The following is a 16,318-nucleotide window of genomic DNA, read 5'->3' as shown; positions in this document are numbered from 1 at the left end:
GAGGCGAGGAGACGAAACTGAACTTAACAAAAAGCGAGCCTTTATTTAGGGCTGAAAACTCACGGAAAAAACAACAACAAAGTAACTGAGGGAAAACCTGAACATAGACTAGGAAACTATGACTCTTACTGAGAATTTAGACTATGACTAAACAATATACAAACTATGGCTGGGAAACTATGACAAGGGGTAGGGGAGATAACACAGACGACACGACGACGAACAAAGGAAGACTGAGGACTTAAATACACACATAAGGTGATCAGGGGAAGTGGAGACACATGAGAACACAGCTGACTAGAATGAAACATAATGACAATACAGAGGAGAGTAACACTAACTACAATGAACAAAGAACACCAGACTCTTCCAAAATAAAACAGGAAACATGGAGACATAGACATGAACTTAACATAACCGCATAGACAAGAAACATGACACGTAGACGCAGGAACCAGGGAGACTAAGTACAGGGGGAGATGACAGAAACAACTAAAAAATAAGGACTAACTAGCAACCTAGAAATTAACTGGATCGAAAATGAATACAAAAATACCTAAAACTCAAACACGGGGTCACACGACCCAGTACCATGACAGAAACTGATGCGCAGTGCCTGAAAACTAACTAGTTTCAGACTTTATTTTAAGCAAATGACTATTAATCAATGAACCTGCAATATAAGACTTTCCCTGCAATTACATAAAATGCATAATTGAATGTAAATACTAAAAATTAAGGAAAAATTATCTTCTTTTTTTTTGCAGCCCAGAAACAAATGAAGACAGGATGGTTTCAAAGACAAAAAAAGATTTCCCATTTCCTTCTCTGCTCCTCTACTTTTGGAGCATCTAATACAATTATTGGGCCATAAATACAGTATTTTTTATTAAATAAATGACATGTAACAAGAAAGGCTCTGTAATATATTAAAATAGTGCCTGGATTTATGTATGACTACTAAAAAGAGACTAATGTAAGTACTCAAGAAATAGTGGCAGTTTAAGGGTGGCCCATATATGAACGGGTATAAAAGAAGTATAATAATTTATCATCTTAATGCTATTTCTTTTTCAAGACTCTTCACTGATACTTGTGCCCTGAATAGAGAGAAAGCACTGAAATGAGACCTTATTCTCAGTGTGGACACATAAGTACATTAGATGAAGTACTCTTCTGGTTTTTTTAGATAAAGAAAGAGTACTTTTGCCTCTTCTAATGGTATACTCCCTTAGCTCTTCCTAAAAGAAGTGCCCCTATAATGCACTGTAGGATATTCAAACCCGAGTCGTCAGAGTTTCTAAAACTTTCTACAGTTCTGCAATAGTTATTTAGAATCCACCAGTCAGTCTCTATTTTATTTCTTTTTGCTTTTTTCAGTCTTGTTTTTCTCATATTTTGCACAAGCACAGGCCTGCAAGCACATACAAAGGAAAACGTCACATCCATATATATTTCCTATGTCTACGCATTTTGACATAACAAAGTAATGTCATGAACTGCATTGTAGTAACAACGGTGGCATTATGAAGGCTTTCTTTAAAACACAACAAAACACTTTTATTGCACAAAATGACACATTGTACATGTGTGTTCATTATGATGGAGACATTTGTTAGATAGGTTTATAGTCTTAAATGGTAATTATGTGACAATTTATCTTAGGCCATATTAAAAGTATTCCAAAAGTAATGTATTTTCTGTGGAGACTAATTAAGTAACATAGTGCATTACATTTTTTAAAATAATGAGCAATGTGTAATACGTTTCAAAAGCAAAACAAATATCTTGTGATTCCACAAAAGACCATTTTCATCCATTTGCTCTGTGATTGTGAATTAATGAGTCTGAGAGGAGGAAACAAACTAACTAATGAACCAAACACTGGTACGTAAGAGGCAAAATTCCAATCAACTTTGAAATGAATGAATACATTTACAAGGAAAATCTACGCATTTTAATAAATAATGGCCTACATTTCCAAAATTAAATACAACAAGCTCACTATAGTGAAAGGTGTAGCAGTAGGGGTGATGTAGACAGCAATAAACTTTCATTTGTCTATTTTGCACTTCCTGGTGAACAAAGATATATCCATCCTTCTTTATTTATTGACATTTGTTGTTTTCTTCTGAATAGGTCATTTTACTGTAACCTCTCCTCAAAGTCTGGAAGGATGGTTTGTGATAACGTGTTGATTTGGGGACAAAATCAGGTGTACTTATTTACTGATAAATCCAATTGCAATGTAGCCTGTAATTTGATTATGTAATCTTCTCCAGGCATAACAGTACCATGGCATATTAGAGGGAAACAAATACGAGAAACAGAGCCAAGATTAAAGTAATAAATTTTACTTTTAGTTCTTTAAAACTATGGCAGAGTTATTTGCGCTAATGGGATCCAATTTTAGAGGCGTATACTATAAGATCTCTGTTGACACAAAACATTTAGCATAATTTGGGCCAAGGTAACTTAACCTATGTCCTTAGTTTCTGATTATCTTTCAGTGCAACAAACAGCATGCTCTTTCTCGCTGGAACATCAGCTTTTTTTTTTAAACTTAATCCACTTTCCTGTTTACCTCTGTCTCCAGGAAGCGGCGAAGGGCCCTCTTTTTCTTAATGTTCTTCCGTCGCACAGACACTGCTACACTGAGTACCATGATCACCACCATGAAGAGTCCTCCGATTACGCCTGCTGCAATCAGAGGGGTTCTGAAGAAAAGACATTGGAGAAGGAAAGGGAAGAAAATACATAAAGAACAAAGGGCATGCAATGAAATTACAGAAAAGGAAGAATGTTACTGGGTATCAGTAAAGAAGATCACACACAAGCACAAACTAAACTAAAAATACATCAAGCAAACATCGGGCTAATATAAGCACAAAGATTAACACACATAACATGTTTCTACAATATATATCCATGTGGCCGATCCCTTAAAAACCTCTTCACCTTCGGTTTTTGTGTATTTTCCCACTAAGCTTCATGTGGTAACAAATATCCCTCCATGCCCTCTCATTAAAATCGGGGCTGAGATCAAAAACATGGAAATAATCTTCAAAGAGAATCCTCAGAACCACGCTGATGCTGTCACTTGAAATGAAGAATCTCAATATTTTTACTGATATGCACCTCAAACTGTCCGAGTTGGCTTTCTGATATACTCGGCCATGGCTGGTTTATTTGATCTATCGGAAGAACCATTCATAATCAAAATAAGGATGTTATTCGGGGTTGTATATTACGGACTTCAAGGATACACCTCTATAAAATGATATCACATTCAGCCCTGTTCATGGGAAATGAAGAATGCTTTATCTCTCTGTCATCACAGTCTGTGGCTGCACAGGGGAAATCTCTATACATGTGATGGTTAAAAGAAAGGGGGTCTAACCAATGAAGACACGCGGGCACTATTACCTTACTTTAGATAGAGACAGGTGTCAAATTAAAGGGAAAAAAGCAGAAAAGGTGCAACACATTATTGTATAGTTATGCAATTATTATCCTAGCATGCTCCACTGAATTTCTAAAAATGTTGAGCAGGCACAATTGATTCAGATTTTGTAAAAAGATTGCAAGTGACTTTCAAGGAGGGTTTAATGTTTCAGTCCTATAGACTTCATTATTCATAAGTGCTTCAATAGCACAGTGACTAAATTACAGATTGTTACATTTGTATTTAGAGCTATCAAAAAGACACAAGTACATAACTAGGGTCAGAAATTATGGTTGTACCCATTTAGTGACTCTGGTGTTTGGGCATTAGTGCAGTATGCAAGAGTTACTCTTCTTATGGTGACTGAAAGTTTCAATACAAGATGTAATAAGGCCATAAGCACTGCTGTGCACCAAAAGAATGGCACAGCCTGAACATTTGATCGCTGCAATGACCGAGTGTTGTGGCTATGCTGTGATCGGGGCTTTTTCTGGTGTCTATTTATCCTCTTAGCACTATCACTGAATCACAATTAACTTGAGTCAACTTGATCAACTTTATCCTATGATTTGTGACTGGAGCTGTTGTGGTGGCATCACACTATATGTTATCCTAGTCTTAATTTTACCCCAATCTGTGTCTTGGAACCAACAGTGAAGGAGAAAAAAAATACTCTAGATATATAAAACCTGTGGTTCTTTAGATTGTCCACTAAAGACTTTGGATAATTATAAAATGCCCTGGTGACTCCATGGCATCATCACGATTCTTTGGTGAAACAGCTTGATCGTTGCCAACATACACAGGTTTGTTTCTCGGAAAGAAGAGATTGAGGCCATTTTAAAATTGCTCTGAAGCTACAACCAGGTGATGTTTACCTTATTTTTGAGGCTTACTAATATCTGCAGATGCAACACACTTACTTTATTATTTACATGTGATATGTATATACAAAGATAGCAACACTGGTTTCTTGCTGCCACAATGAAATGATTAGGCAGCTAGTAAATTCAGTGCACCCGGGGGTGAAATGCACCAGCATATAATGCCTGTGAAGCCCTGCACTGCTTCTACAATCTGGGTTTTATATGGATTAAACAAATGAGATATGGTATAACGAGATGATTAGTGAGCTTTAGAGGTGCTGGTAGACTATTTTGGAAAATAATCTAGACTAATTGTTCTCCCCATTTCTCATCTTTATGCTGTTATCTATCTCTTGGTGTTACCTCCATATTTAATGGGCAGTTATGAAAGTGGTATCGATCTTCTCATCTAACTCTCAGCTAGACAGCAATGGTTTTTTTGTGTTTTTCTCCACAAAATATCAATAAAGTTCTTAAACAGAAAAGTTTAAGAGAGAGTGGTAAATGTAAATATTATGTTTGATTTCATTAACTTACGCACTGCAGTTTCACTATGGATACATTTCAAAGCAGAGGAATGAAGCTAATTTGTGTGAAATGAAAGCCACACGGTTAATTTTGTGCACGTCTTATTGTTATAGAATGAAAAGAAAACTGATGGTGAAAGACACCGTCAGCATGGCACTGGCAGTAGCTACATGAGGCTTTTCTCACAATGACAAATGTCATTTGGCATTGGGATAAACAGCTAATGTGCAATTCATTCTATACACTCAAATTTGGTGGCTTTTGCACACTCAGCAGAAACTTGATAGCACTGGGTTGAATCTCCTGCCCTCAGAACTAGATCTAGATTTGAAACATTTCGACAAAACGATGGAAACACTCCTCACAGATTTGACGTCAGCTATACATTCATGTATGCAAAAATCCCAGTTCACTACAAAGGTGCTGTACTGGACTGAGATCTGGTGACTTCAAGGCCCTTTAAGAACTCACTGCTGTGTGTGAAACCAGTCGGAGATGGTGTGAGCTTTGTGGCATGGTCTGCTGCTTTCTGGTGAAGCAGCTATTGGAAGATGCATGTTCTATGGTCATAAAGGGATGGACATGAAAACAATACTCAGATAGGTTGTGGTGTTTAAATGATGCTCATTTGGCACTAAGGACCCTTAAGTGTGGGCTCCTTATCCCTCATCAAATTACACCACCACCAGCAGCCAGAACTGTTAATAAAAGGCTGGATGGATCCATGTTTTCAGTTTTTTTTGAATATTGCCGCAGAAATCAAAATTCATCAAACCAGGAAAGATTTTTTCCTTCTATTGTATGATTTTATTGAGCCAATGCAACATGTAGTCTCACCTATCTGCTCTTAGCTGACAGGAGTGACACCTGGTCAGGGCTTCTGCTGCTCTAGCCAATGTGCTTCAAGGTTTGACATGCTGTGCATTTGGAATGGCTCTTCTGCATACCACAGATGTAACAAATGGTTATTTGACTTACTCTTGCCTTTTTGTCAGTTTGAAAAAGTATAGTTATTTTCCTCTAACTTCTGGCATCAACAAGGCATTTCACCCAGAGAACTGCTGCATATTTTTTTTCTTTTTCTTTTTTTTTCTCCATAAACCCTAGAGATGGCTATGTGGGAAAATCCCAGTAGATCAGCAATTTCTGAAATACTGCCATTAGAAGATTTTGTGTAAAAAAAAAAAAAAAAAGGAAAAAAAAGGCTTTGTGTAATGACATGACACTTTCAGCTATGCTCAAAAATGACACATCTAACAGTTAACAGATTTACTACTTGTGTGACACATCAGAGCAGGCAACTAGACCTGATAGCTGTGGCTACAGCTACATCCTGGCCAGAGATATCAGAGATCTGATAAAAGCTGATCTCTTCACAAGGTCGGCTGATAGTTACTTTCAGCCATCTGCTGCAGTCCCCATTCATCCTACTGGCAGTTTCCCAAATATTATTTCAGAAGCACACTTGTAGATTTAGTCTTTTGAAGGATATGACTTGTTTTTTTTGAGCTACAGTAGAAGCTTCAAGATACTGAATACTGATTGGTCAGTATTAGGCGGAATATACAGTAAATGCCTTTACAGTGATTATCTCTATGTGAATGTACGCTGTGCTGCAAGACGGTAAAAGCTTCTTTCGTTTCACTTTTTTTGACACCCACTTTGATAGTCATCTCATTACATTTACCTTTTACCTGAAATTTGTATATAGTATTCTTTTTGATGTGCTGGAAATCTCCATTGCAAAATAGTGAACTGCAGGCTGTTCCTCTTGCCTACCAGCCTCTTTTTTTAATCATCCCTCAAAACGCCACGCAACAATTTTTAGCACCACTTGATTCCAAACTGCTTCACTTATGAAGTCTTGAATCTATTTGCTGCAAACTATGAGCAGCATTTTCTTGCCTTTTCTCCCCCCAGCTTCAGAACAAATGCTAAAGCACAATCAATTTATCAACAAACAGGCACACACACACACACAACCGTGCACAGAGAAGCATTAAGGACCTCACAGGGATTTGGGGCCTTAGAGCTATCCATTAATCAGAGACTTTGCTTACTGTACGGTTCTTCTATGTGTGTGCGTGTGTGTACTTCTGTTTAAGTGCGTTTGTACGTAAGCACATAATAGAGGGATCCAATAAAAGGAATTTTGTACCTGTCCATCCAGCCGATGCAGTCTTGAAGTCTCGGTCCAATGCACCTTAGTAAATAAATACAGGACAAATGCTGTATTTTATCCTATTCAAACATTAATATCGCATATATAAAAATGTTACCATAACACACAGGCAGCCAAAATTAGCCAGAAAGTGTTGACCGTCAGAGATGTTTTTGCTTGCTCATTGTAGAGCAGATGTCAACACAACAACGATACCTTTTATATGATTAACGCGTTTTGCCTTAAGTGTGGCACAAATGTGAATAAAAGCCTTGTTGGCTACCATTTTTAGCCTTGCTTTAGAACTCACTAAGAGTTTACTTTTAGAGTGACAGATTACAAAGTTATACTGACTTCTAATGAAAACTAACCAAATCTGTTGGACGTTTCACCAGTCGCCTTGTGTTAATCTTTCAGTGGCATCACACGTCACATATACTGTCTCTGAAATTTAGTAGCTCTTTTGAATGTTTGGAAGCCTCCAGCTCTGTCTCTCTCCCACTCAGAATATATATCCCTCCCCCTCGATCAGCTTGTTGGGTTTTTTGCTGCTCTGAGAGCCGGCCCTGCTTATGAAGCTGTACCTGTGACAGTGTCAGCCTGGTGTTTTCCATTTACGACAACATTGTTATGCTTAAGTGAGCTGGATGCTGTCACTCACAAGAGGAGAAATAACACACAGGGAAGTGACATAAACTCCCGGTGGAATTAAATACAAAATGATGTCTTTCCAAACCTTGTTGAATATTACATTGAGCGATCAGTGGCTAGTGAGCAGTGGAGAGTGGCAGGGTATTAACTACCCTTACTTTCATTCTTTTTTCTCTTCAGGTTCATTTTCTGCTTCACTTCTCTATTTATCTCACATGTCTTGCAAGATGTAATTTTATGATAGCAGACTATGGCTGGCGAGAGCTTTGCGAGCACGTGCTTTTCAACCGCTAAATATATGAAGGTCAAATTTCGCTTGCAATATGAGCATGAGAAAACATAGCATGAATATTCTGTTAGTAACTAGTCACTTTGGTAAAATAAATAAAACAGTGATGTAGCAACTGCTTGCGGGGCAAATGGTGTGCAAATCCACTTCTTGTGACGACGTTACTCTAAGCTGATTACTCCCCACATCTCGAACTTGTCCTTTTCCTGTCTGCACTTACCCTTGGGTGCAGTTAGCATGGCAGGGGTGGCATTCGTTGTTGGCTTCAGCGTACTTGAAGATGAAGCTGTTGGCACCTTGCAGGCCATCGGGACACTTTTCCACACAGTTTGGACCGTCTTTGAAATGAAGGCATTTCACACAATGCTCTGGGCCCTTCGTAAAAAGAAAAAAAAAGGATTTTTATTGATTTATTTTTTGTTTGTTTAATTGTGAAAACCTTATTTTCCTACATGAAAACTTACCATGTATGGACCATAACTTGTTGTAAACTGATTTTGTCACATGTGCTAGATTTGTAAAATGAGAGTATGATTAGTTTTATCGCTGGTAAGTCTGACTCCCTCTTGACAGCTTTTTATCACTTGGTAAGGTGTCAGTTTCAGTGTCAGCATCCTTTGCTGGAAGTATAGACTGTTGATTTTTCTGATATCATTAAACAAATAGGAAGGATGTCAATGGAAAATTGTATTTAGTAGTCAGTATAATCTTTTAGTGATATAAGTTTGCTTATGGTAGGATGCTGTTTGTAGTTATTTGTATTAGGAAATGTATACTTAGAAGCATATAATTAATTGTGTAGTGACAGGATGTGTGCACCCCAGGAATGCACCCCCACGTCCTGGGAGCATGAGAGCTCGTACCTTGTCTTGTTGTTTATGGGGCCACACTCTGACCCCACACACACACATACACACACATACGCTCAATGGAGTATAAAATAAAGACCGGGGCAGTTCTCTCACTGGAGTCTCTTAGAGTGGAGGCTGCCCTTGCTAGCAAGAAGTTCTGTGTGTTTCTCTTCTCTGAGTCTTTACTGAAGAAGTGTTTTAGAACATTTTCCCTAACAAATGGTAAATGGTAAATGGCCTGTATTTATATAGCGCTTTTCTAGTCCCTAAGGACCCCAAAGCGCTTTACATATCCAGTCATCCACCCATTCACACACTGGTGATGGCAGCTACATTGTAGCCACAGCCACCCTGGGGCGCACTGACAGAGGCGAGGCTGCCGGACACTGGCGCCACCAGGCCCTCTGACCACCACCAGTAGGCAACGGGTGAAGTGTCTTGCCCAAGGACACAACGACCGAGGCTGTCCAAGCTGGGGCTCGAACCGGCAACCTTCCGATTACAAGGCGAACTCCCAACTCTTGAGCCACGATCGGACACAAAGGACAAATCTGTCAGGTTGAACAAACTGTGGGTTATTGTTAGTTACTTATGATTTTTCTTTTAAATCTGTGAAGCAGTGGAAGCTTAAGAGTGAAAACGCGATAACAAGCGGCAAAAGACAGAAAGTGGAACTGGTGGAGTGGAGGAGAGATGAGAAAAAAAAAAAGGAAGTGCTGTGGAGTAATAAGCGAAGGAGAGAGACTGGACATGGACATTCAGATTTACAGAGAGAGTAAGGGTGAACAAGATATAGTGAGAGAGAGAGAGAGAGAGAGAACTGGGAGCAGAGGAAGAAAGCATACGAGCATCATAAAGCTGTGTGAGCAGAGCAGGCAGATAATAACCATCGCTCACAGCACACACAATGACCATAACAATCCGCCTAGAACAGGATTTATGGAGCTAATATAGGCGAAGGAGGGGGTAGGAAGGGAGAGGAAGAGAGGTGAAAGAATCTCACAGACGGGCCTCGAAACATCAGCAGGCCTAAAGAACATCGTACTTACAGACTATATACATACATAAGCACAAATGGTTGGAAAGCAAACAAACCGCCATAGCTTTGAGTCACATAAGCAACACTGATTTCTTACTTGTATATACACAATAAATAACAAAAAATGACCCACAGACACAAAATTCTATGTGCCAACTTCAACAATAAAATCCATCCCAACTGAACTATTTAAGGACTCTTTGCAACACAAATTAAAGTTAGTCATGAAGTTACACAGGTTGAAACTTTGCTCCACAGAAAACAATGCATTTCCAATGCATTGCTATACAGATGACATCAAGCATATTTATGACACTGACAGGGCACGCTAACATTTCTCTCATTTAAACTGATCTCCACTGGATCCTTTAAAATCTTCCCTTTCCCTGGCCTCAAAGTCCAGGCTCCATCATATCTTAATGACCTCATAGTGCAACACCCAAAAAGAGCACTTCACTCACAGAATGAAGGCTTAGTTGTAGTTCCAAGAGTTACCAAAAAGTACATCTAGAGGCAGAACATTCTGCTACAGCGTGCATGAAGGCAGACTCTCACCATTTTTTGGATTAAGCTCGAAACTTTCCTTATTGAGGAAGTTTTAAGTTAGGGTTCTTGCCTTTGAACCATCCTTTAGTTATGCTGCTGTAAGCTACAGGCTGCTAGAGGACCTCCAATGATTACCTGAGCACCTGCCATCTACTCTTGTCTCTATAACTGCCCATGCATTTGTACGCTACTATTGCATGTCATTAACTTGGTGGCTTTTCCCTTTTGTAGTGTGTGTTCTTTTTTCCCTTCGTCTTCATTTTCTTCCAAAGTTAATTTCCTGAGCTTCATATTCCTGACCTGTTGTTTCAGGCTCCACTAATCCGCCAAATGTTTATTATTATATTGTTTGTTCTTAATTGTTTCTCTATGCTCTTCTTTTCTCTATTGCTTTTCCCTCAACCTAGCAGTTAGAGGCAGATGGCTACCCTTCTTCAGTCTGAATGTGTTAGAGGTTTCCTCTTCTTAAAAGTTTTTTTTTCTTTTTTGCTCCCACTGTCACAAAAAGAAATCGCTGGCTTTCACAGTATAATATTGTGAGATGTTTATCTTACAATGTCTGGCATAAAACTACACTGAACTGAACATTGTGCACGACAAATGCAGCTGAGAAAGAAAGACACATAAAAATAAATTTTCTTAGGAAAAGCCATATCTTTCCTTCTGTCTCTATGTGTATTATTGCTTTGTCAGTCAAATCAAAACAAGAAGTAGTGTTTTGCATAGACTTTATATGGATGCCTATGTACTAATGCCTCTGCATGTGCTCTTTATAGCTTCTGTGTGTGCGAAAATGTTCTCACCGTGAGTATAATTATGCAAAGTGAAAGTCTTGCTGCTCTCGCTGGCTTTAGCGTTGAGCTTGGCACTTTGATTTTCTGAGTGTCTTCCCACCCGTGGATATTTGTATGTATGTGTATGCACTTGTGGCATCACATCAACAAGCTAAATTATGTGACAGAGCAAGCAAATGGTGTTTGGTCCAACGGGGTATTGGGGCAACTAAAGCTCCAACCTAAGCATCCTGCTGTAAATATAAATTAGTCTGCCAGCACAAAAGAACGTGTGTAATACTCTTACAGTATAAGTGTATGCCTATTTTTTCCATCACTAGACACATGAACTTCAGGAGACACTTAAAAAAAAAATCGATATTATGTATTATAACTATGCACATGTATATTTACTTGCTGTATGCTCAATCATTCAGGTAAGTAAATGCCAGAAAGTTGATTCTGTTCATCGTGACATAGTTTTCAGTGGGAGAAACGCTTCATCACTCAGCCAAATGTCATGACCACTGATCAATGGCCATGAGCACTATTCACACAGAGTTGAGAAATGACTGCAACCAAAGCACCATGAGATGGTGAAAGAATCCCCTTTGACAATTTATATATTAATAATCATGAAACTGACCTCACGGCCCATTTTTAGTCAGTGGTGCTAGTTTTAGTCATCATGCAAATGTACTGTTTATAAGACTGAGGAAACTTGCAGTCAGTTGACAGTAAGGAAGTCACTTGAATGAGTGGCGTAACATTCCTTCCGCTGACACTATTGTGTGTTATGTTTATACTATGGTCAGTGTTGGGGAGTAACGGAATACATATACCGCCGTTACGTATTTAAAATACAAAATATGAGTAACTGTATTCCGTTACAGTTACCGTTTAAAAAGGTGGTATTTAGAATACAGTTACTTTGTTGAAATAAATGGATTACACGGCGGTACTTTCCTGTTTCATATTGTCACAGGTCAGGACTGTTTGGGTTTTGTTTGACAGCTATGTTCTGTTGTTTCAGGCAGAAGCGTTATGGTTGCCATGGTTACAGGGTGACGCTCTCTCTCTGCGTGTTTCCTGGGTGAGAGAGCGCCTTTTTGTTGTTGTTGTTGTGCTAAGCTAACAGGCAGAATGCTACAGGTATAGCTCTAAAGAATGTAGCCTCATGGGCAGTGTAGTCCGTGCTGCAGGGAGAATGGACTGCCATACCCGTTATGTGTCTGTGAGCGCGAGGAGGGAGAAAAAGGAAAAGTACGAGCTGTCATCGAGCAGAAACGGGAGCTGGAAGCATGTAAATATAATAATAACCACTGCAGCCAAGAAGAGTGCCTGAGGAGCCCAGTTGTAAGTAAGCTATTAAGACTCGACTGTACGCTGTGTTCGTGTTTTCCTCCGAAACAATAAGTTCCGTTGGAGCAGCCTTTCAACACCTCTCTCTGTCTCTGGCTAACAAAGTTGACCCAGACAACAAAGTAAAGCTATTTTTCGGCTACGAGCCCAACATGGAACCCACCATATTAGTCAGAGGTCCCTTTACTACGGTTCGGAGCCGTGGACCGTCAGTAACAGTAATAAATCACAGCAATAGTACATTCACGTAGTTGTAAACAGCATATATTAAATAATCCAAAGTATTCAGAATACGTTACTCTCATCGAGTAACGTAACGGAATACGTTACAGAATACATTTTGGGGCATGTATTCTGTAATCTGTAATGGAATACATTTTAAAAGTAACCTTCCCAACACTGACTATGGTCATAGATGGCTACTGCATAGTGTCAGAGAGAGGATGGGTATTTCAGACATTCAAGATTAAGAGTTAAGTTCAAAGTGCTGCAGAGAGTCATTTATAAGTTGATAATAGGATAATAAGTCCATCCATCCTTTTAACCACTTATCCAATTTAGGGTCATGGGGGCGCTGTAGCCTAAACCAGCTTTCACAGGGCAAGAGGCTCTGAAAGCTTCTAACTGGTCCGCTTCACTCCATCACTTTTCTCAGCGTATGACAAAGCTTTCCTAAACTGGCTGGGAGACATAATGTCTCCAGTGTGTCCTGGGTCTGCCTGAAATCTCCTTACAGTTGTATCTGATGTAAATACCTGGTATAGGAAGTATTCAGAAGTAGAGATGGACCGATCCGATATTACGTATCGGTATCGGTCCGATACTGACCTAAATGACTGGATCGGATATCGGAGAAAAATAAAAAATGTAATCCGATCCATTAAATATCACGAAAGCACCTCGCAAAACTTGCAACACGCCGTAACTCACCTCAGAACGTTAGCAGTCGGAACAGTATGCATCACGTGATAGAGCGGCTGTGGCATGCGGGACCTGTCGGTGGTCTGGATAGCATGTGGAGCTTCGCTAGCAACCTGGCATTTCATCTCCGACAAAGTTATCCCCGAGAGAAGTAAAGCAAGTGTGTAAGTCCATCTCTGAATGTTTGTAAAGCATTCCTGCGTTAAGCTTAACAAGCGACTGCCTCTCGCTCTCTGGCTGCTACTTCAATCTTGAAACTGCTTAATGATCAGCTGATCGGCTTTTCTGTCGCGAGTCCGTGTCTCTAGTTTGCTTTTGGTCCACTTTGCACCAGAAAGAGGAAACCAGCGGCTGAACAACAGCAGCACGTTTAAGCTTGATCAGCTGTTGTTAGAATTTATTTATTATTACTTTCTACACCAGGATCTTTTTCTACGTAGCTGACGGCTGGTAACTGTGCAGGGGCGGATCTAGCAAAGTTTAGCCAGGGGGGCCGATTGTGCCCCCTCTTCCCTGTTCATGCCCTAAGACATACTTTTCTTTCTTATTCTCATTTAAAATGTCGAGCTTTTAATAAATAATTATCTGACACCCAAAGTTTTAATTTGATGTAAAATGAATAGAAGTCAATTACTGTATATAGTGACTATTAAGTCTAATATATATACCCTAGTAAGCTATAGTACTTTTTCCTTTGGGAAGGTACCATCTGTGCAGTCTGCAATTTTGTTGAAGAAAGATGTTGAATCTATTTAATATTTCTTGAAAAATAATTGATTTCTGTGCATTTTTTTTTCACACTGCATCAAATTAAGGTTGATTACGTCGATTAAGCATCATGAGGTGGAGCGTGAGGGGTGGTTCCCTATTTTTTATTTATTTATTTTTGTTGTTGCTGGGAGTTGGAACCCTATTAGTTAGGTTGCTTAATATTTACGCTAAGTACTCTTTAAAATACCAGAATAGGGAGGATGGTGTAGGTTTAAGTTTATTAGATTGATCAGTATTGCTGAACTATGAAATATTTTTTTTGTATACAGGTATAACAGAATAGCTTTAGTGTAGTAGTTGTTTTAAACTTGAGTATGAACTTGCAGACTTGCAAAATGCAGCAAGATATTTTAAAAAAACAGTTTTGTTGATTAAAAAACACTATATCGGATTCATATCGGTATCGGCAGATATCCAAATTTATGATATCGGTATCGGTATCGGACATAAAAAAGTGGTATCGTGCCATCTCTATTCAGAAGGTGCCCTAGTGAAATGGGCAACACCTCAGTTTGCTTCTTTAGATGTTGAAGAGTAGCTGCTGCACTTTCAGCTACCCTCAAATGGTTGAGCTCTGTGTTTTGTATCTAACGTAGAACCCAGATACCGTTTGGAAGTTCATATCTGCTGCTTGTTTCTGTAATTTTTGCTAACCAGCATCTGTTGCTAAAGTTGTGTACTGTATAGAAATGCAGAGTAAATCAACAGTCCACATCACTGCAGATGCTGCACCAATCCATCAGTAACATGGCCCTGAAAAACTTAAACTCCTCCATCTGAGGCAGCAAATAATTCCTAACCTGGAGTGGGAAGACCAGCGTTTTCCATCTTTATAATATATACAGTGAAGTTTGGATGCTGCTCACAGTTTATACTGTGATTCTTCATCTGTTTGGCAGATTTGGAATTTACAAACACTAAACTTGTCCTCCTTTTTAAACTTACACTTACAAGAAATATGATGGGCTGTATTGGGCTTAAAAAGATCAGTTATGACAGGAAAAAAACACTCTTGGATTTTCAGGTTATAAAATTATATTATTGGTTTATTTTCAGATCTATTTTCGAATGTGTATTTTAGCTTTGTGAGATTTTCAGTCTGACATCAACATGACTTTGGCTTAACTGCCTGTTGTAAAAATGAATGAATGTTCCACTCTTTGAATGATTTGAGCGTGTTTGTATATCTAATAAAAATCATAAACACACTAGATCTACCATCAGCTCTTATTTGGTCCACAGAATAGCCTATAATTATGAATATTATGAGAAATTCAGTCTTTATACTTTAGACTGCATTAACTCCATTAGATCGCTCTCTGTAAGCTGTAAGCAATTACTCTCTGTAGTTATAACATGATTGCTGTAATCCATTTGGATTCCCATGCTGCACATATGAGATCGACACACGCTCCAACAGGTTGAAGGATTATTGGGTGATTTTATTGTACTGAAACTGGGCTGGGGACTTTTGAGGCATGAAGTGGATAACCAAGACAATGAAAACAACAAATCTACTTCAGCAACAGCATTTGAGCCAACAATAATTTATGTGTTCCTTTTTTTCCCCCTTCCGAACTATGTGAACCGGCTGGCTATCATCTAATGATTAAGGGCCAAATTTACTAAGTGGGGCAAATTAGTTTGAGGCCACAACTGCAAAAAAATATGTGGATAGTAGCAGAAAGTTACTAACAATGCCCTAATTTATAAACACAGATACATCCAATTAATTTCAATAGTGACCCGCATTCTACAGAGAGCAGCGCAAATTAGCGAGTCAACAACAAGCAGACCTGATGAGGGAAAGACTAATATACTAATCAAAATGATACACTGTAAGAGGGGCTGACAGGACAACACACAACATCCTGATTCGTCTCCAGGTTAATGAAGTTACTGTAACTATGCAACGCATGTAAACGTGTGCATTGCCAATAATTTTCTACGTTCTATGTGAAGCTAATTATCTATATCACACTTAAAATATATTGTAAAGAAATAAACCAAAACTCTGAACATCACCTGCTCTTAACCAGGTTACGTGTTCAGCATAAGTTACCGTAGTGATTTAGCCAGGTCTTGAATGGAGTCAAGTTTAGATTTCATACATGA

General features: G+C 38.9%; 1 protein-coding gene across 3 annotated transcripts in view; it reads right to left on the bottom strand.

Moving 5' to 3' along the window:
* Positions 1-16,318, bottom strand: part of erbb4b (erb-b2 receptor tyrosine kinase 4b) — a 343,575-nt gene that overhangs the window by 56,587 nt on the left and 270,670 nt on the right. For all 3 annotated transcript variants that reach the window (XM_086266927.1, XM_086266929.1, XM_086266928.1), the window contains exons 15-17: positions 8,161-8,315; positions 6,998-7,042; positions 2,585-2,717 (exon numbers count right to left, since the gene is read on the bottom strand). In XM_086266927.1, coding sequence (XP_086123053.1) covers positions 2,585-2,717; positions 6,998-7,042; positions 8,161-8,315 — 333 coding nt within the window. The remainder of the gene's footprint in view (positions 1-2,584; positions 2,718-6,997; positions 7,043-8,160; positions 8,316-16,318) is intronic.

The sequence above is a fragment of the Aulonocara sp. 'chitande type north' Nkhata Bay genome, linkage group LG16, assembly GCF_057382095.1.
Source record: "Aulonocara sp. 'chitande type north' Nkhata Bay isolate Kocher_YH1m ecotype deep benthic linkage group LG16, A_spYH_male_GT1.1, whole genome shotgun sequence".
In the NCBI taxonomy this organism is placed as follows: domain Eukaryota; kingdom Metazoa; phylum Chordata; class Actinopteri; order Cichliformes; family Cichlidae; genus Aulonocara; species Aulonocara sp. 'chitande type north' Nkhata Bay.
The sequence above is the reverse complement of the archived record's forward strand: the minus strand, read 5'-3'. Positions and strand labels throughout refer to the sequence as shown.